Below are 25,728 nucleotides of genomic sequence, written 5' to 3'. Positions count from 1 at the left end.
GCAACACTCAAAATATTCAAGAGTAACCAGAACAAAAGATCTGCAAGTGGTTAGGTATCATCAAGGTGTCAGCAGAAGTACCTAACCAGGCTGCAGTGTGGTCCCTGACCAGACTTCTCCATGGCACAGGCATCTGCTTCCCTCTTTTTGTGACCTTTCAGATATTCTTATTGGCATGTAGTGAGGCAGAATACGGCTTCAACCCCTCCCAAGCTTCCCTATTAAAGCCTTCAGATAAAACTTGGCCTCTGCTAACTTTGATATGCTACTATATAGTATGTACTAGTATATGGGTTTTAAAGAGAAAATAGTTGAAAAGAATAAACATTATTATATAGGCCCTTCTTCTGAGGTTATAGCCTTTGGTACATGCTTATGTCAGCCATGCTGTCAGGTTTTGGAAATAGGAAACAGAGTTCCAAGAGGTTGAGTTGTACATGTCAATGATAAATCATAAACTGTAGTTAAAGATAAGGATGTCTTTTATGGGCTTGTGACCACAGAAATGATCATAAGTGAAAGTATTCAGTAGCCTGCCAAAAATTAACATAACGAATTGCAACCAGCTTTTGTGGTAGAAGATCTTTTGGTGTGACTGCCCCGCCTCCATTTTGACACCTTTCTAGGGACAATCCACCCACCCAAATGACTCACCTTCTTATACTGGTCAGAGCTCATTGGGTCAGAGATGGACAGTGGACCCAATCTGGGCCAGTGAGATTTTCTCCTTAGGCCCGGGGTTTGGACCTCGGTTGGTAATCAATTAGTTGGAAGCCTTCATGCCAGGAGGTGATGTGGTTCTAGGGCTGAGCCCAGGACATTCCACGATGTGCCAAAGAAGCTGGTGTTAAGAGATAAAAAATATATATATAAAGTAGGCACCTGGAGAGAAGTAGAGACAAGTGCCCCCCACAGGCACAGAGAAAATTGGCAGTAGCCCCCCTGGTCCTTATGAATTGTTCAATCCCTATTTCCCGTTTCCTGGAGCCTATGGGTTGTTGAGCTTTATGAGATCCATATGGGTCCTTCCAACAAATTCTTATTTTCACTCCTGTGAGTCTGTTTGTAACTTGTACGAAACATCTCTTCACGGAGGCAGTGTCTATGATGATTAAGTGGTCAAGGTTATTATTCAGTCGCTCCGCAGTGGAAGCGTCTCCTTGGGAAGGATCAGTTTCCGTGCAGCCATCCACGGGAGCAGGGCCCCTGCCAGAACACAGCTGCAGCCGTCTCTCCATTCAAGCTCACCTGCCCTGCAGCTCTATTTTCCCTTCCATGTACGCATATTCTCCCCAACTAACCTGGAAGCCCCTTTAGGAAGATAACTTGCCTTATTCATCTTTTCATTCCCTGTAGCACCCGGACTGTGATGCTATTGAATTTGCTGATGGTGTTTATGTAAAATGAAAAAGAAAAAAGATGAACTTTCTACTTCAGTAATTTTTCATTTGGGCTAAACTTCTCCTGCCTGAAGTTAGGAAATAATCACATGTTTTTATCCTTTCTTTTCCCCTTCCTTTCTTTCTTTTGTTGTTGTTATCAATCCCTCTTCTCAGCTTTGTGTCAATGAGGAGATAGGTTTATTTAGCCAGTAATTTCCACTGCAGAAAATCTTGGGCCCAGATTGCCCGGCAAAAGCAATATGTTCTGTTTTATTTTTATATTACATTATATTTATTTTAATTGCAGCCTCCATCTGGTCAAAGATAGCATTAGGCACCGTAGATGAAGGAAAGAAACAAAGAGATATCTAACTATGATAATAACTGAAATTATTATTTAAAAAAAAATCCAGGGGTACTATAACCTCCACGTACATGGCAAAAGACAATAGCCCTCATGTTAGAGAGCTCTAGAAAGAATCTGGGAGATGAAGAGAAACAGACTAAATCTGGACTCCTGGGGTCCCCTGAGTAGCCTGGAGTGGACTCTTGCACCCAGCCCATACCTGGCACATGTTCTAGGACAGTGTGGGCTGTGGTGTGAAATGACACATGTAACCCGTAAGCTCTCCTGAGCACTTACTATTTCCAAAATCATTTCAGCAGAACATTAGTGCAAAGCTTCAATCACATGTTTTAGTAATAAACTTTAGAGTAGAGCCCATGGGAGAGGTCTTTTTTTTTCTCATTTCAGGAAATGTTTCTGTAAAACTCTGCTAGCAATTGGAGGTCTCCCAAATGAAGCTTATATTATGTCAATGATTTAGTATACCAGAAACCAAATCCTGAAATTGGATGCTTGCCGTGAATGGCCGGGCACTCAGCTTCCAGGTTAGGATGCTGTATGAAGGGTTATCGGGAACGCTTAACCTCCATTCGTGCTTTTAAGTCTGAACAAATGATGGGACTCAAGGGTTTACACAGGGAAGTTTGCCAAAAACAAGTAGGCGGTGACATTCCCTGACTATAATCCATTCCTCCTCCCACTCCTTGCAGTCTATCACTTAGGATGGTTTATGTTTCAGAAAACAAAAACCCATTTGAAAACTGGCTGAACCAAATCATGGAATTTGTTGGTTCACATATTGATGAATTCAGGGGTATATGGCTTCCTGTGTGGTTTGATGCAGAGTCAACATATTCTCAGGGGTTCCACTGATTTAAAAGCCTTTTTTTTTTTCCACCTTTAGTGTCAGATCTTCTCTTTAGGCTGGTCCTAGGCTCAGGTTCCAAAAATGGTTTCACAGCTCTGAACATCACATCCTTTCTCCACGCCAGTCAGAAAAAGAAAAAGCATATTTTGTAGTCTCTAATTAAAGCAAGAAAGCACTTCCCCCTGAAAGCTCAAGGGAAAGTTTCCTTTCAGTTTATTGGTCCAATTTGGGCTTTTACTCACCTCTAAAGCAACCCTTGTGCCTGGGAAGGGGTGGGTGGGCTTTGCAGGTTTGCTGTAATGTGTCAGAGCTCCCCCCTGGAACAGAGTGAGGTCACTCCCACTGGGAGTGGGGCTTTTCCCCAAAGGAAATCTGGGATGCTGTCATCATGGAAGAGAAGGAAATGGATACAGGCAGTCAAATCCCAGGCATTTACTACAATATTCAGAGCCATGACAAGTACCACTGTCCACCCACTTTCACCTGACAGTTACTACTCTTGATGCCAATTTCAACATATTTTGCAGATACAGTGAAAGAGTAAATATGTCAATAAAAGGCAGAGAAGGACAACTGATATTCAGGTGGGGGACTTGTGTCCTGTGAGGTCTGATAGGAATTACTCTTGAAAGAGCATTCTGGAACAAGGAGGTGGATTTAATTATGAAAATCCAAGAAGGCTGTCCTAGACACAATTGATGCCCCACCCATATTCCTTTAACTGGGCTCAGGGACCTTTCCCCAGCTGCTGTGAGTTTACAGTTTACAGTCATCCCATTCTCCAGGGAGTTAGCTGTTGGCTGATGGGAGCTTCCTTGCCCAGGAAGTTAACCCCTGTCTTCCTCCCTGTTCCCCAGCCAATCACTGACTGATGAAATACAAAAGTCCCACCCCCTTTCCTAAAGCTAAGGCAAAGCTGTGGTGCAGTTCACCTCCTGAGCCCCCTATGCCTCTGGCCAAGGTTGGACATTAATTGTGACTGCCTCCTTGCTCGTCTCTGTCTCCATCCTGATTCCCTCACTCTCTCATAGCTTCCTCCTGAAGAGCAGCCCCTCAATAAATGACACTACCCAAATCTGTTCTCAGGCTCTGGTTCTGGAGAACCTCACTAAAAACAAGGCCACTAGGTACAGAGCAGGGAAAACACAGCACAAACTAACAAGTGGGACTTAGGAGCTTTGGTTCAAGATGGGTTTGGGGAACTAATGGGTTACACAAATTAGAAGGTGCTTGAAATAATTAAGACTTTGCTGTTTCTAAGGAACAGATCCTACCCTCCTCCCCAAAGTGACTTAACTGAAAAAGGGAGGATGTGTCACAAAAAATTGGGGTGCCACAGAGGACCCAAGGGCTGCAGGGAGCCTCAGCAGAAGGCCACTCACCGTATGAGCAGCAGTTTCTCCTTTGCTCCTCTCTCATCTCTGCACCTGCTTCACTGTTTTCTCCTCCTCTCCCCAGACCACGAGGGAGGAGAGCACAGTCATGCCAGAGTTCAGAATATTTCTCTCTTGCATCCAAAAGTTTGGACTGGACTCCGCTGTCAATGTTTTGTTCTAAAGGAAGGAATTTGATTGGTCCACTTGTATCATTTAAGCCCTGACTAATCAATTGTATCCAGGAAACAAAGGTTTGGGGTGGACGTAGCATTATACACACACATCCTGGAAGCCTGTCCTGGGGCCACATGAAAGAGAAGAGACAGTTCTCCAAGAGAGGCCATTGGTCAGAGAACATTGTGAGTGTCCACTATGCTAGGGAGAATAGCATGCCCAGAGAGTGTCATTTCATGAACTCTACCAGCTTGATGGTGATTTCTAGCTCTGGTCTAGTCACAACAGTTATTAATGGTGGAGGCAGTGCACTGGTTGAATTCAGGGGACACTTCAAGCTGACAGGGATAGCTAATATTTAGGTGACAAAACAGGGCTATTGAGAGAGTTTGAGAGATTTAAATAGTGCCCCAAACAATAAGATTATAGGTAAGGGGATAAATAAAGAATCTTCAATTAGGTTAACAACTTCATTTTTGTATAATAAGATGGGAGAAACATGACTTGACAATGGTCAATGAAAAATAGAATAGAGGCATTCTAGTTGACCATGAGCTGGTTGTGGCATGACGTGGCTTGCAGCAAAGGTTTCACAATCTTCATCTGCACTGAACAGAATGTCCAGTGTTTACATCAGAGTAGGGGCCAGAGGTTTGGGAGAAGGCAGATCCTGCTGTGCTCTGCACTTGTCAGAGGTGTTCTCAGCTCCAGGCTCCCTACTTTGACACCTTAGAAACCCACACTCAGGAAGTGGAGGAAGGCGTGTTTATTTAGCACCTACTGACTACAGACAGATTTAAAAATGCATTCTCCAGGTTAGATGGGCCATCTGGAAATACAACTGATGGGAAATGGAACCAAGGAGAGGAGAGAAGACCCGGATAGCTGGGTTTAGATAGTAAGTTGTCATACAGAAGAAGAAATGTCTTGTCTCTGCTGTTCAAGGGAGTAAAAGAAGCACATGAAGTGTTGAGTACAGAGAGTCAGAGGCAAGTTTGTGCTGAATGAGAAGGAGCTTATTAGGGATCTGCTGTATGAGGGAACAGGTTTTCTTCCAAGAGCCTACACAGTCCCTTGAAGTGTCCAAAAAGAGACTAAAGGTTATCACTTGTAATGCTTGCTACCTTGTATTGAATACTGTCATCCCTTGGTATCTGCAGGGGATCGATCCCAGGGTCCTCTTCAGATACCAAAATTAGGGGATGCTCATGTTTCTCATATAAAATGGTGTCCTATTTACATATAACCTACACATATCCTCTGTATACTTTAAATTATCTTGGATTATCTATAATACCTAATACAATGTAAATGCTATGTAAGTAGTTTTTACAGTGTATTTTTTATGGAATAATGACAAAAAGAATCTGAACATGTTCAGTACAGAGGCAACCATTGTAGGTCTAACTACATAGAGTTAGGGTTTGTTTTTTACAGAGTTGTGGTTTATACTTTTTTGTATAGAGTTCCACTGCTAAAATATTAGAATTTGGACCAGATGACTTAAATGTTGTCCCTAGCCCTGTAAATTTAAGCTTAAAAAACAACAGCAGAAGAAAATGCTTATTGCAGATCTGACAGCTGACTCAATGCAAACATTACCACCAACAGGAAGCACAAAAAAAAACTCTAGGTCAGTAATATGCTTGTGCAAAAGATGTCGAAATATCTTTCCCACCAATCACCTGCACTGGCCTGTGAAATGTATCTCTTTCTAACCTTCAAGCATTCCCAGCAGCAGGTTGTGCGTTCTGGAACTGTGTGATCTGGGTTTCCCTTGGGAACCTCACTCTGTACTTCTGTCTGTGATGGAAGAGGAAGAACATCATCCCATGCGCTGGCCGAGTTCGAAGGAGGTGCTTTAGAGGTTTGTGCCATTTTGTACACTGGAGACACCAGTTTTGGTGAGTAGCTTGCACAATCCTGGCAGCAGCACCTCTGTCTTTCTGGCTGATATTTACAAGTTTAGATATGGCTAATGCTATGACACTCCCGCCAGGTGGCCAATTAGGAACTATATGGATTCAGCTATGGGAGCTTCAGACAAATGCTTGATTTTTTTGATTGAGACTCAAACATAAAGCCATTTTTTGGAAGGTAATGTACTTCTGAAGATTCATAAACATCACAGAAGTAAACAGAAGTGACCAGTGCAGAGAAGTGAAGCAAGAAGGAGCTTAGCCTGGACCAGGATTGGAACTGGTATCTCATCAGGCCTGGTCCATGTCTCAGGACTCTATGTGTGTGTTCTCTCTGGGACACTGTTACCATGCAGGCTGCAGAGAGGTAACATGCATCTCCTCTGTGGTATTCCCAATATTAACCTGTCTTGTTTATAGAACTCACTGTAACTGTTTCTCAGTTTTCCCGGTCATGCTCGTGGCCTCCGTGGTCTCCACTGCATTGCTCCTGTGAAGTGTTCTTTCATGGGAGTCTGAACGTTCTGTCTTGCGCTGCCCAGGGGAGTCGTTTCATTCCTGCTGTTCCTTGCATCCACCCGTTTCAAAGTCCTCCCGGCCTCTCTCTCTGCCCCCTCACTGATTATTGATGTGCTCCTTGAACTTCACCACCCACATTGAACAGTCTAATTCTGCCCTCTGTGAATTTTTCTCACTCTGCAAAATGGCACTTCCTCCTACTGGTCCAGAAAGCAGCCTGGGTTCTGCTGGGAAGGGCTGGCCTCTTGGAAGACCATCACCCCCACCCTCAACACTAATTTTATCTGTGAATTTTTGTTTGCTTGTTTGTTTTCTAACTTTGAAAGCATCATGTGGCTGTGGCAAAGGCAGGCGTATTTCAAGCGCTATACGCAAAGCCTAGGAACATGACTTCTGTGCATTTATTGTCTAATCTTTACAGGCGCTAAGTGAAGGTCACTCTTAGCATTAGGTAAGAGGATGGAATAAAGAGAGAGCTTCGCTGAAGAAAGGATTTGTGGCAAATACATTGAAGAGTTCCAGTGGAAAAGGGTTAGGAAGACAAAAAGATGGCTAGTTTTCTACAAAGATTAAAGGCAAACCACTTACAGACTCTGGCAGAGTTCAAAGGCATTTAAAGGCTGGCCTCTTTTTCTTTAAGTATCATTTTCCTCTGCACAGATTTCCCAAGCAATCCACCTGGCTGACCTCGCAGCTCTCCCGTCCATGTGGAGGTCTCTGGCAAAGTCCAAGGAGCTGTAAACAAAATATATATAAATAAGGACCCTGGAAACAGAGGTTCAGCTCCCAAGCTACAAACACAGCCAGAAATTACACTGAGTGGCCAGATTATTATGATCTCTGAAAGCATGATAATCTGGCCACTCAGTGTATATCCTATATAATAAAAGGCTAATATGCAAATTGTCCCCTCGACCAGGAGTTTGACCAGCAGGCAGGCTGGGTAACCGCCCATGTCCCCTCCCCCTGGCCAGGCTGGCTGGACCCCACCCATGCACAAATTCATGCACCGGGCCTCTAATATATATATACTGAGTGGCCAGATTATTATGCGTTCAGAGATCATAATAATCTGGCCACTCAGTGTATGTGACACTAATGAAAAGTCATTGCCGCCCTCCCGGCCCCGACCTTACTGGGTTTGATCCTTCCTATCAATGTGCCTGTGTAAACCTCAGTCAATAGCCTCTTTCAGGGGAAGATATTTGCCTACCTTCTCTCTCATTCCTTGGTCCCTCGGTCTGTCCTAAGATGTCATTGTCAGGTCTTGGGAATTCCAGTATCTGTCTGTCTCACTAGTATTGCAATCAGCATGAAGACATTTCCTACGTGTGTGTGTGTGTGTGTGTGTGTGTGTGTGTGTGTGTGTTGACACAGTGATTCTGCCAATAGCCAGTATTCTCCTTCCTGCCCCTCCTCCCCATCACCCACCTCGCCATCCCCCTGGCTGCCTGGAACCTAGGGCCAGCCTCAGAACAGCCCTGCCTCTTGGGAGAGAGACTGATTGGCTATGCTCTTCACCCCGAACAAGGAGACCTTTCATTTAAAAAGGAAGGATGTTTTTTATCCCCCTGAATTGGAATAATAAAATATTTCTTGTAAACCTGAAAATTAAAATGCAGACAATACACGTCCTCCAATTTCCTTTTAATGGTCTTCAAAGGTGAGCCCAGGAACAGTGGTAAATATGTATCAGGATAGCTCTCGGCCTGGAGGCATTGAAACTCCACCACCAGCAGCACCAGGCGTGGCCCCTCCCATTTCCCCCACACCCCCAGTCTCACTTCCATCTCTCACCCAGTTTACAGTGACTTTGAGGCTGGGAAGAAGCATTTTGAGGTGACACTCGAGCGGCTGTGTGGCCTGGAATGCATTATAATGTTATGTCTCAATTACAATATTCTTTGGTGGATGCGGAGGGCAGGCGCAGCCCGGATCCAGCCTTAGAGTGCACTGCCACCTCCTGGAAAACCCTCTGCACGCGAGGCCTGCGTCCTGGCCCCTCTGATGCCACCAGTGGGAAAACAAAGCTTTGGTCAGGGTCTGTCTTTAGCACTGAATATCTGGGAGCACAGAGCCATCCTCTCTGGCCCCTTCCAATTGGAATGTGCCAACTCCTGAAGGACACCAAAAGGAGTTGAAATTGTCATTTTCATTAAAAACAAGTCACTAGCCCTAGCTGGTTTGGCTCAGTGGATAGAGCGCCGGCCTGCAGACTGAAGGGTCTCGGGTTCGATTCAGTCAAGGGCACATTCCTGGGTTGCAGGTTTAATCCCCAGTAGGGGGCGAGCAAGAGGCAGCCAATCAATGATTCTCTCTCATCATTGATGTTTCTATCTCTCTTTCCTCTTCCTTCTTCTCAGAAATCAACAAAAATATATTTAAAAATAAATAAAATTAAAAACAAATAACGAGGTTGGGGAGGCCACTGGCAGCAGACGCAAATCTCTGTAAGTGAGCGCCTGGCACAGTGCAGTCCTGCCCTCAGGATCTTCCGAAGGAGCCGCAACCTATTCATACCGTTAGGGATGGTACTGAGAACCTTAGGGCAGAAGTCACCTGCTCAGGCTGAGCCCCAGAGAGGAGACCCCCCACTAAGTTCTTCTGCCCCTTTGCTCCAGAGCAATTGTTTACTGAGATTTTGCCTTACAGGCGAGTTGGGGTCACTAAGGAGATACCTTCAGAAAGTACCGATAATACAGAAGAGCCCCTCTGAGTTTCCATTTAAACTCACAGCATATAAAGGCCTGTGCCTGACTGTGTCTGAGAGGCTCTGTGGGTTTTCTGAAACACAACTTTACAGATGAGAGCGGGTTCATTGTCGAGTTTTGGCTGGAACAAAATACATTGGGGCAGCTATCCCCCTCATCATCATGAACAAGATGGCATAAGGGATTTCTTTACCAACAGCTTGCCTTTGAAATACGGAGTAAATGATTGATTATCTGCATACAAACAAATAAGAAACATTGTCATTAACTGACTTCATTGATTTCAGTTAGTTAACTGAATTGCTTAAATTCAACTAGTGTCCCACTAAATCAGCAGTCCTTATCTTTTGGAAGACATTTTGAAAAATCTAAAAACTGATGTATCCTTTCCTCAGAAAAGTGCATACACCTTGTGGGTGTGATTCAGTACAGTCCGGGGGGGCTTCATCACCATCATCGCCGAAGCCGAAGCGATCTTAGCAGCACTCAATTAAAAATGACTTTGGCAGCTAGACTTCTTTGCTAGCCTACGTTTAAAGTTTGGGGCCTCCTGGTTATTTTGAGGCAAAGTGGGGGGCCACAGGAATATTTGCAAATGAGCTGACCCTTGGGTTGCTATCGACAAGGAATGGCCATGTGTATAGTATTTTCCCTTCTCTTCCACTCCCTGGCCTCGTATTGAAAGCAGGTTTAAATGCTCATCCTTTAAAAATCCCGGATTTGCAGAGGCACACATCTGGAAAGCTCTGATAAGACGCTGCTTTAGCCTGGCTCCAGGAAAACAAAGGGTCTGCATGGCACCTGCTTGGACGTGTTCTTTGTCTTTACCCCTGGAGAGCAGCCCTAATAAACGTGATTTGGAAACACAGCCTTCCACATGGCAGGAAAGTCAGACATCCCTCTTCTGACAAGGTCCTGGTGGTGCCAGGGGGGACTGTAGTTTATGAAATAAGGTGCAAATCTCATGGCACAAAAGTGAGATGAATCGTATGAACGGCATCAACATCGTATAATAGAGACACACAGGACTGGTTCCCGGGATTCAGGCTTCCAACCCAACGCGGTGTCTTTGGCCCCTTATTTTCACCTCAACTGTCAGTTCCTGGAAGGAAGCCGTTTGCCTTCCCTCCCTAATCTGTAGGCAGAGGCTGTGTGGCCACGTGCGCAGTTTCTGATTTGAGGTTCCAAACAAGTTTTCACCCTCCAGCTCTTCTTCTGCCTGGGACACGTCAGCAGGTGCCTGGGCACTCACTCTTGCTTCTTTCTCTGAAAGTGATAGAAATGCTGCAGTCTCGTATTTATGTAGTAATTTTCTTATTTTTTGTTTCTTTGGAATTTCACCAATTTAAAACTCATTTCTCTCAGCAGATGGGAAAATTGAAGCACTCAGAGATAAAAATAATGAACATAAACTTGGCACGTGGTAATAACAATAACAGGTAAGTGGTGATTGGTTCTTGTGTATCAGTTTGTTTAGCACGGCATATGCATTGTCTCATTCACTCTCCTCAACAACCCTATAAAAAGGTACAATTAAGATCCTTTCTTTTCAGATTATTTGAGAGAAAATTCACAAATTGAAAGAAGATCCAATGAGCTATTGCTGCAATAGCGCTGTGTAGCAAACAACTGTGAGCTCTCAGCAGCGCACGACAGTAGCACATTCAGGCCATGCGTCTCTGGGCCTGCAGGAGGTTGGCTGACTAAGCATGACTCAGCGAGCGTGATTCTGTTCCTTGTGTCTTCCATTCTTCTTGGACCAGGGGCTGGGTAGGGTATGTTCTTCCTACGGTGGTGGTAGAGATGAAAGTAGCAAAGTGAAACATGTGAGGCTACTTAAGTCTTAGGCACACAGGGACACTTCCACCTGTATAAAAATCAGCCAAAGCAAGTCACATGGGTAAGCCCAAAGTCAAGCATGAAATCATGGCAAAGTGGATATTAGGAAAGGGTGAAGAGCTAGAACCCAAACTAGCTAAGAGGCAAGGTTGGAATTTGAACCAAAGTAGCCTGGCTTTAAAACCCAAGTTATTTACTATGTTGTATCATGGCAACTTAACAAAGAGCCACTATTGTTGCCTTAAAACTCAGCTTGTCCCTCCAAAGTCTGAGTGGATTAATGTAGACAAATGAGCATAGGAGATGAAAACTATTAATGAGATGACATGATAGAAGAATGAGAAATTGGACAGAAAAGGTGGTTGCAACTGTAACAATACATTACAATGACCAATGTTCACTATTTACAGAGAGAATACTTGCTCATATTTTAGGTCTCGATTTCAGAGCACATGAGCAGAATATCCCACTTAGTCTTCTGAACATCTATATTGACATGTGTCAAATATTCTGAGATTCAAAATCATTTTTAAGTAGTAATTTGGGCAGTGTATCCCATTATAGCTGTGAAGCCCTAGCCAGTTTGGCTCAGTGGATAGAGCGTCAGCCTAATAATAGAAGGGTCCTGGGTTCAATTCTGCTCAAGGGCACATGCCTGGGTTGCGGGCTTGATCCCCAGTAGGGGGCATGCAGGAGGCAGCTGATCAATGATTCTCTCTCATCATTGATGTTTCTATCTCTCTACCTTCCTCTCTCTTCCTCTTTGAAATCAATAAAAATATATAAAAATAAAAAAATAAAAACAGTGAAGTCCTTGAGCTCAGTGGTTTTCTCCAGTAACACAACTCACTGCATTGGAAGATATTACCTGGGCTCTTTGTATCACCTGCCCAGGAGCAAGAGGAACTTGGGAGCATGATGCTCATGCTGCTTCCTGGGCTATGAATAATAAGGTCCTTTTTCTTTGACTCAGGAGTCTCATGTCTTCTAACATCCATGAAACAGCAATAAGCTAACTTCTTAGCTTTAAAGTGGGGTGAGGTTGAATCTCAGGCCCGCAGAAAGCCACAGCATAGAATACTCTCTCAAGATTGTGTTAGTTGCAACAGTTGTGAAATTCTCCCAAACCATTACTGTTTAAGACCAAGAAGTTGAAAACATCCATAAAAAAGATCAGTATGGTCATTCCTCATCTACCTACCTTTGCTTTTAGGATCCTATCACAGGAAGTAACAAACGTGTCATGGTCCTTAGTTTCCCATATCTAGAGCCATGTGAAGTCCCCCAAGAAAGTTATGATGTGTCCTAGACTCTTGAAAGAATCCATGTGGGAGATTATAGGTAAGCTGATCATTTGCATTTCCATCTGTTCTCTTCTAACTTTATTTGGCCATGGGCCCAGTCTTTAGACATGAATTAAGCTTTGTAAATCAGAACTCCTATAGTACTCAGAGGTCCAAATTGTTAAGAGACAGTCTTTGAAACTAAAACACTGGCTAGGTTAAAACTCATAACCGGAATCTCTAGGCACAGCTCCCCTGTTTTCTTCTTCAATATGACATTGGTGGCCACACTACTTCCTTCTCTCCTGGCGGACCATTGGAGAAACCCAACCCTTTTCTCCTGACAATGCTACGGTTGTGGAGTTGGCATTTTTATGTAAATAGCTGGTCTCTGATTCATTAAGCCTCATTGCCCCTGACATTTTCCTTTCTGACCCTTATCAGCCACACACGGCAAAATGCGTAGAAATGAAGAAGACAAAGAAAGGCAATAAAAGGGTTACAACCAAGAAGTGTATTGTGACTGTGACCAACAAGGACATTTGGAAATGGGTGACTGAACATCCAAGGATGCCCTGTCAGTCAGCCACAGCTACAACACTTGTTCAAAGCCCGACAATGCTTAGCACCATTTCAAGGTGTCACATAGGGATGCACAGGAAATGATGCTATCTTAAGAACACTTGCGATTTAATAGGACAAGATAGCGCAATTAAATGCCTGTGTGCCTGTGAACATACAATCTGGCCCTTGCTCACCTCTCTAATTACTCATCATTTCTCTCAAAGCACCTGTCACAAGCTTCAATATTTAGTTTATTTACTTGTGTTTGAGATTATTATGGCCTCCTGAGTTGCAACAGTGTGTCCATTCCAATTATTTATGGCTACCACCCCCATTGGGATAGAAATTCCAAGAGGACAGGAACTATGTCCACCTTATTCACCATTATAACCCTAGAGTTTAGCAAAATCTACTCAGTAGATTCTTAAAAAAATTTGTTTGAGTAAGTAAATAAAAAACAAAACCAGCAACAGCTATATAGAGGGATTATATAACTTATGTTCTGATTATATAATTTATCTTTTGTTTTTAAGGCACAAGCAAATTTTCAAATATTTTAGATAGGAAAAAAAATCTCTAAACCCCAGGGCAGCTGCCCTGAAACTGATCACAGACGTATAAGTGAACACAGCCAAGATCAGCAAAGCTGACCCTAACTGACCCATAGATTCACGAGCCATTGAGTTTTAGCGTGGTTTAGTTTGCAGCATTACTGTCACAATAACTAACTAGTATTATACTCTTTTTAAGTAATAAAAAAATTAATGATGAGCAAACCAAACATTACAATTCAAACATGACTTATCTTTATTGAAACAGAAAGCATTTTTAGTTAAATTATTTGGTTCCTCTCTGACCACAGACAAACACATTCTCTGCAACCATATGAGGTCATTGGGGCTGAGCAGGCCTGGGTGGGATGTACTTAGAAAAGAGACCTGAAGGACATCAGCAGGCTCAGCACCGCAGTGGTCGATGTCACCTTTCCAGCACTGTTTGAGTACCAGTATTTCTCATACACATCATCCAGGATGGAGAGCACAGCCGCCATGGTCTCCTCGCAGGTGGCTTGAATCTGAGCTTCTGGCAGAACAAACCCGTATGTACCATTGTCTCTCAGCTCAAATGTGTATGAGAAGGGGATCCCAATGTCCCGAGCCCAGTCTCTTGAAGACCCTGATGTGGCATCTACAAATGAAACCATGAAGGCAGAGTTAGAAATTGTATAGTGAAAGCACAGATTTCTTTAAATCCCATTATAAGCCCTTTCTGGGATAAAGGTTCAATCCAAAAAAACACAAACAACTCCATGTGAGGGTGTCATGGATAGCTGTCTTCTCCCTCTCCTTGACATTAAGCCCCATGTAGGGCAGTGATTACATCTTATTTGACCTCTCTATCTTCCCCTCCTCCCCCTTCCACAGCACCTAGGATTATGCCTGGTACATAGCAAAGGTTTGGTTTCTGAGATGCATCAAAGATTGGACCATCTAATATGTTAAGACAAGAAGAAACTGACATATAAAGGAACAGGAACAAAATGACCATCAGGAAAATATTATGCAAATACTATCTAGGTGGTCCTCTGCTGGGCGGAGGAGGAGGTGGGTGGCGGTGGGGAAAACCAGTGCACACTTCTTTCAACTAAATTCTTTCCTTTTTTAGATCTTTTCTCCAGGCCCCACCTGCTGTTTTCTTCGCCTGGTGGGTTCTCTGGGAACTGAATCAACTGACCAAGCATCACTGGAAAACGTCCTTCCTGCTAACTCCTGTGTCTTCTCCCTGCCAGTTCTTTTTAACTGAAGCCAGGGGGAGTTCTGGTCTTAGCCAGCATATTAATTTTTCTTTGAGTTCACACCTTATCCCTAGAGAATATAATTCCGGATTGGAACAGACTCCCTTTTATCTTGGGTCATTTTTATTTGTAGAAATTCCTGTTGAGGAACTCTTCTCTCCCTCTTCCGTCCATCCCATTCCCCAAAGTCCATGGACTTCTTTTGTGCCTCAGAGACTATTGAAGAAGCGAAAAAAAGATACTTACATAAAATATCTATACTCGATCCAACTCTATAATTGGTTCCATGCTTTGCTTTCAGTGCATTTGCTGCCTTCTGTCCAACTTGGATCTGGAGGTGGGAAATGCAGAGACAGATATCTGGTGTTAAAAATAAAATAAAAAATCCAGAGGGTTTGGTATTTTGTCCAAATCCATCTTGTGAGTTCCAGACCATCTTTCTCACTTCCGGTTGGACATCTATACCTAGGTAGTCTGCTGGCACTTCAGACTCAACACATTCAAACCCAATAAGTGAAGGATTTTCATATTTCTGGCTTATCATGTTCCTCCAAACACATGTAAAATCATCTTTGACTCTTCTTCTTTCAAATAGTTACTACCAAGTTTTATTGCCAGTGCCATCATCTTATATCAGTTGCAGTACCTCTGAAATGGACTATGACAATAGTCTTCTAAGGTGGTTGATTAAGGCCCTGGCATGTATGTGGGAGGGTGGAGTTTGAGATAGGATACAGGGTTGGTATGGGAAGAGTTCAAATGGAAAGAATGTCAACACCTAAAACATTAGAATTCTTATAGCTATTCTAATTTCAGAGCGGTTTAGAACAGGGCTATATATAGTCATGTTTCCTCTACATAATGATTGCCAAGTTGTCTATCATGCAGCATAATATTTATCATGATTTCTACACATTTTTGGTTTTGTAAATATATAGAGATTAATTACCAGACTCAGTAGCTGTAAATAATAGTAGAAGTGGAAACCTCCTTGAACAGTTGTCTTGATTCTGTGTCCGTGTGCACTTTGACAAAGCTTACTCATAAGAACCTAATGAAGCTAGCTAGCTTCAGTTAGATTGAGAAAAGGTGGGAAAATTTTTACACTGTCTTTTTATTGAAAATTCTTGAGATGAATGTTCATGCTAACTCTTCAGCACCTGAGACTGTAAGAGGTACAGAATTAACTCAGTGTGCCAATTTCTGCACATAGTACTAAAAGGTTGTCCATAATTCACAGCTTAGCATTAGTTACCTTCCAGTAATGGTGAACTCAGGGCCCCAAGGCCCTCCTGCCTTCTTGCCCCCTCTAGCCTGTGGCTAGAGGGCTCTAACCAGATGGCCAATCAGCAGCACAAACCTTGCAAAATGGTCACGTAGTATCTGTTTTGCTGAACCAAGAAGGGAATGAAATTCCCTAGAAAAATACTGGGGTATAATGGGCCTCTTTTTCTCTGCTAGTGCAAGGCCTGTCCCATCAAAGATCTACAATGGCCTGTCTTTGGTGGTTCATTTGTGTTTGTCACAGATCCCTTTCAGTAGAAGGTAGACAGCCATGACAAATTCCACAGAAACTGGAGAATAAGGAGAGTTTTGGGCTTCTCATCTGAAATCCCTGTTTCTGCAGACTTCTTAAATGAAGAAATGGAACTTCTAGGGCCAAGAAGTGAGGGAGAAATAGGACACAGTGGAATAAGAATCTAAAGGGATACAATTCCTAGAAGTTGTAGACACTTCTGAGCCAGTGTGAAGCAGTCAGATGAATGGTGACCTCTGGAGTCTGAAGACATGCGTTCCAGCCCTGACTCCACCACTCACTGTCTATAGGAGCTCTGGGAACAGAACTAACTCAAGGTCTCAATTCCCACGTCTCCAAAGTGAACTTATTATATTGTCATAAGGGTCAGATGGGAGAATGGCTGTAAAATCTCTTTGTAAATTGTAAAGTCCAAGGCAAATGTTCATTATTCCCACATCTTGCAAAATGATCATGTAGTACAAGTGTCCGAAAACATTGAAAGGAAGATATTGGAGTACTGCTAGATATTTTTGACTCCTGGGGGAAGGCTCCCTTCAGCAAAGCTCTATAGAGGGTTTTCTTTTTTCTGCCCAGAGATGTTTTATGGGCCATGCTCCAGTGGGAGAGGGACAGGATGTGTGAGAGAACTCATGGGTGCCCAGGCCTCTGTGATCTTAAGAATGGAGTAAGCTTAGTTCCCATCCATCCCGGTATGTATTGATAACAGATAATTTATTTTAAAAAAATAAAAAATATAAGCATAAGATAACAAGTGGTGGTCAGAATGTGGAAAATTTGGAACACTTGCACACTGTTGATGGGAATGGAAAATGGTGTCACTGCTATGGAAACCAGTTTGATGGTTCCTCAAAAAAATTAAAAATAGAATTACCATATGCTGCATCCACTTCTGGTTATATACCCAAAACGACTGAAAGTGAAATTTCAGGAGATATTGTACTCCTATATTCATAGTAGCATTTTCCAAAATAGCCAAAAAGTGAAAACAATTCAGATGTCCATTGATAGGTAAACAGACAAAGAAAATGTGTTCTATACATACAATATAATATGATTCAGCCTTAAAAAGGAAGGAAATTTTGACACATGATACAACATGAATGAACATGATGCAAAGTGAAATAAACCAGTCACAAAAAGACTAATAATGTATGATTCCACGGATATGAGATATCTAGAGTAATCAAACTCACAGAAAAAGAAAGAAGCATGGTGATTTCCAGGGGCCAAAGGTCAGGGACTGTTGTTTAATGGGTATAGAGTTTCAGTTACGCAAGATAAAACGTTTCAGAGATCGGTTGCATAATACTGTGAATACATAACTGCTTAACAATAGTTAAGATAGTAAGTTTGTGTTATATGTATTTTATTACAATTAAAAATGAAAAAATAATTTTTAAAAAAGATACAAATATTACAGTCCTCAATTTACTCTCCCTTGGCCTTTGTCTGTTGTCCTCAGGTTCACCAAAGGGCAAAGAGCCTAGTCCTTTTCAGCAATTCCACCCACTGATGGTCAGGTAAACACAGCTCAGAGAAGAACCCGGATGAGATGAAGCTCACTTTCCCTGCCCCGGCCTGGGTTCCACTGGCACTTCCCCTTACAATACTCCTAGGCAAGTACTAGAGGCATGCATTTAGAAGAAAATAAAGCATTGTGTTTAGCAGAGAAGAGCGCAGATATTATTTAGCCATGTTATTTTAGATACACCATATTCCACTCACAGCTGGTGAGTTCTTTAAAGCACGGTTCAAAAGCCATAATTGCTGAACGGAGCATCAAGAGAATTGACAACAATGAGAGCACGTTCCTGCAGATTATTAACATAATCATCTCATTTATATTATAGACGAATACCTAAGATGTCTCCCAACTTGACATTTTGTGAAACAGGTAGTTAATTAATGAAAGTAGAGCGGCATTTAACCTGAAACCTTCCCAGCAGGCGGCTAGCAAGGTGTAAAAAGCAGGAGAGATAAAATAAGAAAGAACAGAGAGAACAAAGCAGAGCTGGAGCCAAAAATCTAGGAAACAGAAATCAGGGAAAGAAAAGCAGAAATTCTACTGTGGTTTCTCGTCTAAAGCCTTGGGTGCTCAGGTCTTACCAGTTCTTCGTAGTTACTGGGTTTATTTTTGGTGTAGCCATAAGGCATGAGAATGAGCTGCCCATACGAGTGTATGGTCAGGAAGCAGACAATGTCCTTTTTCTTGCTCTCTATAAAGCTGGAAACAGCTTTAGTTTCAGGTTCAGACACTGGTTCTGTCCCGCAGAATGTTGAATCTGTGCAGTTCTTAGATGCGCCAATACCTGGAATATACAGGGAACCACAAGGAAGGCATCGTGATCTGTTTAGAGCCCACAAAGGGTAAGGACTCATCCTTACTCAGGGCACCTGAGGGTGGACTCGGGGCTTGACCTTGCTTGTCTCAGTTAGTTCCGGTTACATGAGTCAACTTGGATCATCATCATTCAAGGAGGAACTCAGAAAGGCAGAAGGGCTGACATTTGGGTGTAGAAATCAACCCCATGCTCACGTGGCCTGGGAAGGAAGATGTAAGATGGAATGGCATTTTCGGTCATCATGAACTTAAACTTGTGCTGGATCATGAAACACATGGTTGGGAACCAGTTCTCAGGTTCCTAAGGTCAGACTCGAACATAGTCTTGTTGGCCTAAGTTTCTCTCTCACTGTCTTACTGCTAGGAGTCTCCTTAGAGCTATTTTGCAAGTCCTATGTGGCATCTCATTTAATCCTCACAACAACCTACCGATAGGATGGTATTATTATGGGCCACATTTAAATAAGAGGAAACTCAAACAGGGAAATGAAGCAATTTTTCCAAGATCACACAGTCACTAAGTCTGAATTTTAACTCATATCATTTGGTTTTTAATCCGGACTGCTCTTAACCATTCCTACCTCGTTATTTCCTTCCTATTCATGGGGGCATGTTGAGATTCAGAAACCTGAATATGCCTTCAGGAGAAGAAAATGTTGACCTTGCTTACGTCTGCCCTCCTGCTATAAAATAAACTGCAAGGTTCGTTCTCTGCTTTTTCTTCTCTTTATGATAATTCATATATTTTGAAACAAAGCAACGGGTTTCAAACATAGTGACACTGGTCTAGGTCTTCCTTGCCCTCAGTTAGCCAACCTCCCTTGAAGAGAGTCCTGTACTTGAATGTTGCTGCTTTTTAATATCATCCCTTTAGACTCTAAAGTTTAGAGGGGACACACAGAACAGGAATCCCAGCAAGCTTAGATGTTTCTTTTCAAAAGTTATATCTCTAGTAATTCACCTCTTTCATGGCTTCTCCATTTTTTCTTCATTAATTTATCTACTACACATATACTTACTACACCAGGATACATTGAAATTTCGGTTGAGATCTGTCCCAAAACATGTGCCATTATTATGGGATGAACGGGATTTCCTCCAAAGCCGATCCTGTACAGAGGAACATAGGGATGTTGCCATTCTAAGGTCTCATAAATCACAGTGTTAGTAATGATGGGTGGTCCTCAAATATGAAAAATCATTCCTAGGATTGTCTGGAAGAACTTGCCTTTAACATGATGAAGCTTGCACGTGTAATGTTTAGTCTTACAGATAGGCTACCAACCCCCAATAGCAGGAATATTATAAATCTCCAAATTGGAGGGAGTCGTTTAGCATTTTCCTCACGAGTAGATTAGCAGTGCTTGGTGGATGTGATCAGAGAATCATTTTTTAGGTCCAAGTGATACAGGATGAAAGGGAAATAGCTCGGCAGATGGAGCAAGGCTGTTCCAGATGTGTCAGAGTCGGTCTCTGCACAGCTTTGGAAGCAGAAGACTGATGCGTGGAGATGAGGATAAAGACACGTTTCGCCAGACAAGCTCAGAGAGAAGGGCTTCATTCCCATACTAGGCGAAAGGCTATTGCAGATATGGGGGTCCCATGAGGGACCTTGGGGGTAGTGAGTGCAGGAGGCTGGGCAGGAATGAATATTCTCTAGAAACAGGGGCTCTTATTTGTGGAATAAATATGCTTTAGAAGCATTATAAAGAGGAACTTGTCCACTAAATGAAAAGCTTTATGAAAAGTTTGCCCCCAATGTGAATGATCACAATGAAAAATGAAGGCTGGGTTAGTATGTACACATCATTTGTGTCCCTCGTGCTCCTAGAGGTGGACACAAGGTGATGTAGGAATTTTATACCAATACTAGAGGCCTGGTACATGAAATTCGTGCATGTGTCCCTCAGCCCGGCCTGCACCCTCTCCAATCTGGGACCCCTGTGGGATCAAGCCTAAACCGGCAGTCGGACATTCCTCTTACAATCCGGGACTGCTGGCTCCTAACCACTCTCCTGCCTGCCTGCTGGATTGCCCCTCACCACTTCTGCCTGCCAGTCTGATTACCCGCTATCTGCTCCTCTGCCAGCCTGATTGACACCTAACTGCTCCCCTGCCAGCCTGATCACCCCCAACTGCCCTCCCCTGCAGGCCTGGTTCCCCCTAACTGCCCTCCCCTGCTGGCCTGGTCACCCCCAACTGCCCTCCCCTGCTGGCCTGTTTGCCCCCAACTGCCCTCCCCTGCCGGCCATCTTGTGGTGGCCATCTTGTGGTGGCCATCTTGTGATGATGTCATGGGTGGTGCCACCTAGGCTTTTATTATATAGGATAAGCCCAATCAAGTGGCAGGCAACTCACAAACTTCAAGGTGATGGAGTTAGAGAAAATTTGTCTGGTTGAAAAACAAGGAATATGTCAAAACAAAATAAAACAAAATGTGTTGGACTTCAACTCTAAAAAGGCTTCTTCAGTGCTGACCTTAGAATGTTGGCTTAAATATCTTAGGTTGAGTTTTATCTCAAACAGCATTTCTTTCTTTGCATGGCCACAAAACCTTTTATAACTGCAACGACTGAGATCAGAAAAATGAACCTGAGTCAATATCTAGTTTATGAAGTCTTCCCAGGACCAAACTCGATGTACTCACAGTTGTCCAAGTATAGATATAGCCGTCTATGTTAAGCACTGGAAGCACGTAGAAGTCCAGGTTCCTAAGGAGCCTTTTTATCCTTGAGTTGTCTTGATAGTTTTGTAGAATCTGAAAATGTAAGAGAGAAACATTTGGAAACATCCTAGGAAGAGGCCTTTTCTCTTTTAATCTTTAAAGTGATTTTAACGTAATCATAAGAGATGACTACAACCTCCACTCTCCAATCCTCCTCAGTAGCCTCTTGATTATGGTGGTGGTTCTCAAACATCAGTGTGCGTCATAATCGCCTGGAGGCCTTGTTACAACACAGATTTCCTGGCTCCACCCCTTCCTACTCCCCCACTCCAAAGTCACTATGTCTGAGGTGGAGCCTGAGAACTGGCATTTCTTTTTTAAAAATATATATATTTTTATTGATTTCAGAGAGGAAGGGAGAGGGAGAGAGAGATAGAAACATCAATGATGAGACAGAATCATTGATCGGCTGCCTCCTGCACACCCCCTACTGGGGATTGAGCCCGAAACCCAGGCATGTGCCTTTGACCGGAATTGAACCTGGGACCCTTCAGTCCACAGGTGGACGCTCTATCCACTGAGCCAAACCAGCTAGGGCGAGAACTGGCATTTCTAACAAGATCCCAGGTATGTGGATGCTGTTGGCCTAGGAACCACTTGAGAACTCTTTGTGGGTTAAATTCTTTATGTTTGGGTTTCTGAAAAGACTGACACATACGATATATTACTTTTATTTATTTATTTATTTAAATAAATTTTTTCTTTATTGGTTAAGGTATTACATATGTGTCCTTATCTCCCCATTTCTTCCCCCATCCCCACCACACACACACTCATGCCCTCACCACCCTGGTGTCTGTGACCATTGGTTAGGCTTATATACATGCATACAAGTCCTTTGGTTGATCTCTCCCCCTTACCCCCATCCTCTCCTACCTTCCCTCTGAGGTTTGATGGTCTGATCAATGCTTCTCTGTTTATATTATTTTTAAAGGTTCTTTATTCTCTTCAAGGGAGGGGTATAGGTAATAAGCAAAATTTAATTGTGCTAGGTATTTTTCATATGCTACTCTTTTAATTCACACAACAGAGCCCTGAAATAGTCATTTTATGCCCCTTTCACAGGTGAAAAAGTAGGAGTTCTAGTGTTAGAAAATTTGTCCAAGACTATTTGAAAAGGCAGAACCACGATTCAGTCATCTCTGACTTCCAAGACATAGTTTCTTCTGCATTTAGATATGTTTGTCTTCCAATAAAAATAATTTTGAATGTACTGGAAAGAAATCAGAATACCTCACTTTTCAAGGCAGATACTTATTAATTCCATTTCCCTTGGGGAGAAGGAGTAGCTCAGTAGAGAGTTGCCATGCCAACATGTGAATGAAGCAGGCTTTCTACATAGCCGAGACATGACAGGTATTTTGTGGGGTAGTTAACCATTATGAGGAAGCTAAAGACACTTACTTCTCTCACAAACCACTGGCAAAAAGCAGGGGCAATCCATTCCCTGGCGTGAATTCCACAGTCCATCCAAATGATCTTCTTGGGGTTACTGGATGGTTGGCTGATCTGGAGGGAACATCCGTGCTCTTTTACCAAACAGTCACTTATGATTGTAAGCCACTGTGCAAAGTTATCAGGATTTTATTCCCTTTCTTACTCCATTGCGTGGTTTCAAGCCTGAGGCAAGGATGCTGCCAGAGATACACACAATATGACTTCCTCGGCAACTCTTGCTCTCCTGTGTGTGACCTTGGCCGTTGTGCTTAGGACCACGTGCTGAGTCCTCATGTCCCCCGCCAAAAGCCAGATAGGGAGGCTGGAGACTGGGTTCTCCCCATGGCTATGCGATTATCTGGCTGTGTGACCTTGTACAAGTTACTTCACCTCTCTGGGTTTTGGTTTCCTCCATTATAAAATGAAAGAACCCAAACTAAAGATTTTCTATGATTTTTAAAATATTTTTCAAAAGAACACTATGTATTTTAAAAACTCAAGATACACATGACAGGTGAATGGGCTCTGGCTGACGTATGAGTGGGGGGTTTTCCCTTACAGACTCCGTTCTCTCCCACCTCTGTGCAAGCATGGAAGTACCCGGGCCCTCACAGAGTCAGCCCTCAGCCAAAATGTCTAAGGCCCTGTCCAGCTCCATGACCAAGGATTCTAAGTTCCTCAGTCTCAGTGGGAATGAGGGAGGCCTAGCGTGGAGGCAACAAAGGACTGAGCTCTTCTATTTCTGGGCCTTACTGTTTGCAAATTCTCTTTACCCTAGAACTTGATTCCAACCAGATAATTAATGCCTTTACAAGTTTTGAATTTTAAAAGTCCAGTTTGGGGTGGAAAAGGCAGTCTTTCTGCATTGCCTCTTTTGACCTTATCTACATTTCTGACTAGAGTTGCTGAATAGTAAACAAATATTCCTGGATTCGGTGGAGAAACCCCTCTTGCTCAGTGAGGCAATTCTCAGCCTTCTCACTCACCTTCAAATAATACATGGGCCGCGCCTCATAGGTCATTCCTAGGAAATGCTGTGTCACCACTTCCGTGTACTTCTCCCTTATCAGGCTCATCCACTGATAGATCTGAAACAGCCAGGGAGGACTGCAGCTATCAATCAGAAGATGGTTTGCTCACCTCTAATTAAGATAACGGCTTCTTTCATTAAGATACTGCATTCTGTACACTTTGCTCTACATTACAACAGTTGTGTGCTAAACAAGCTAAAATATGAAACCAGTAAATTATTACCTACCCTCTCCCATTTTCTTTAAAGTACTCTGCCAAAAGTCTTAAGATACTCTATTGAACTTTACAAAGAAGTTACTGAGAACTTCAGAAACACTATAACAATAACACATCCTTCAAAGGGCCAGGAGGCTTAGCTTCCATGTGACACCCAGTCATGCCAGAAATTCAAGGTCAGGCTTATTTTGTGGGATTTTTTTTTTTTCAGTCTTTATGGATCTCAACAATATCCTTTACTAATGTCCCTGGTTCCAAGTTTAGAGAAGAGCTGGGTTAGCCCTTCATAGAATATGCCAACAGAAGTTTCTAAATCAAGCTCAATTTAATCATTTAGATTAAACTGGGCAGACCTGAATGGACATTGATTTAATTACAAGTTTTACACCATGCTTAGAAAAGAAGGGTCTTACATTTTTGCCTTGTAAGTCAATAACTTGGGGTTCTATAAAAGTGACTGGAATTCACAAGCATAAAACATTAAACAGTCATCAGGATGTGATAGGATACCTCCCATACTTTAAAATCTTTCTTGTACTATTTGAAAAAAATGTCTGAAAAATATTAACATATTCCCAAATATTGAGAAAATAGTGGTAAAGCCTGTTTGGAGGGCAACTTGTATATTTATATAAAAATTTAGATGTGCATATCCTTTAATCCCTCAATTCTGTTTTTTAAAGTGTATACTTCAAAAAAGTTTTGCATAATGTCACACATACTCCCCTCTACCCCCCCCCCCCACCCACACACACTATTTGAATGTATAGTAGCTAATGTTTTACTGTAACTAGTTTTGGAAATCACCAAATTTATCTTAGTAGCAATACAATTTTTTTTTTGAAAAAAGTTTTCTTCTCTAAAGAACTGCTGAGTCTGCCTCTTGCATCCTACAAGAAATACCACATTTTCAGCTAATCATGAGTCAGAAGGCTTCTCCACCCCAAATCCCACACCCATATACACATTGCCTTGCCCTGCTTAAACTGGCTAAGAATTGATAGGCAAGAGTAAGAGTTAATTCTGGTCCATGTTCACACTAGTAAAACTGGTGGGTATGTTCTTTTCTTCCTTTTTCTTTTTGTTGTTGATTTGCCTTTTACCAGGATCTATAGCTTCAATGGTGGTAGTTGGTGTGTGTGTGTGGGGGGGTGAGGGTGGGGGTGGGGGAGCAGTAATCTTTGGGAATTCCTTGACCACAATGCCCAGGAAAATCTCCATCTCATATTTTGAGCCTCTCTAGTCAATGGATATGAACAGTGATCCATCCTCACCCATCCTAAAGTAGGTTGTGCCCACCACCAACCCCTGCCAGGTGTCCTTGCTCACCTCCCCCATGGGGTGGTATCTGTTATAGAGATAGGTCTCCAGGCTGCTCCATGGAGTTGCTGTCTTGTCCACAACCTCTTGTCTGTGTTGTGCTTGTGACCTGCAAAGGGAAGAAAGGCAGACAGAAATCAGGGAAGAAACTGGGATATCATGAGGGTTGGAAGATGGGTGGAAAAGATAGTAGAAAGCATTGCACAACATCTGGTGGATGAAAGCCATTTATCTCCTTAAGGTAAATACTATGATCCCAGGTTCCTGGTGTTTTTTCTTTTTTTCTAAAGATTTTGGTACATGGGCTAAATTATACTTTTATTATATCCTAGAAAATAGGC

General features: G+C 42.7%; 1 protein-coding gene across 1 annotated transcript; it reads right to left on the bottom strand.

Annotated features, from left to right (window-relative positions):
- Window positions 1–13,883: 13,883 nt before the first annotated feature.
- On the bottom strand, window positions 13,884–25,460 carry CPO (carboxypeptidase O). Its single transcript, XM_079782071.1, has 8 exons — window positions 25,397–25,460; window positions 23,806–23,907; window positions 22,787–22,891; window positions 21,305–21,415; window positions 19,677–19,767; window positions 18,423–18,625; window positions 15,023–15,107; window positions 13,884–14,169 (listed from the first exon to the last, which is right to left on the bottom strand). Exons 1-8 carry the CDS (start codon window positions 25,403–25,405, stop codon window positions 13,907–13,909), a joined length of 969 nt encoding a protein of 322 aa, XP_079638197.1. The 5' UTR covers window positions 25,406–25,460; the 3' UTR covers window positions 13,884–13,906.
- Window positions 25,461–25,728: the final 268 nt, after the last annotated feature.

The sequence above is a fragment of the Cnephaeus nilssonii genome (assembly GCF_951640355.1).
Source record: "Cnephaeus nilssonii genome assembly, chromosome: 10".
In the NCBI taxonomy this organism is placed as follows: Eukaryota; Metazoa; Chordata; class Mammalia; order Chiroptera; family Vespertilionidae; genus Cnephaeus; species Cnephaeus nilssonii.
Note: the sequence above shows the minus strand (reverse complement) of the source record. Positions and strands in the feature narration are given on the sequence as shown.

Bases quoted from the DNA above. Each gene is read 5' to 3' on its own strand.
- CPO (XM_079782071.1), bottom strand. The intron at 19,768-21,304 runs GTGAGTACATCG...TCCTCTGTACAG, and splicing joins ATATCTATACTTGGACAACT to GATCGGCTTTGGAGGAAATC. The intron at 15,108-18,422 runs GTAAGACCTGAG...TCCCACCTCCAG, and splicing joins CCAGTAACTACGAAGAACTG to ATCCAAGTTGGACAGAAGGC.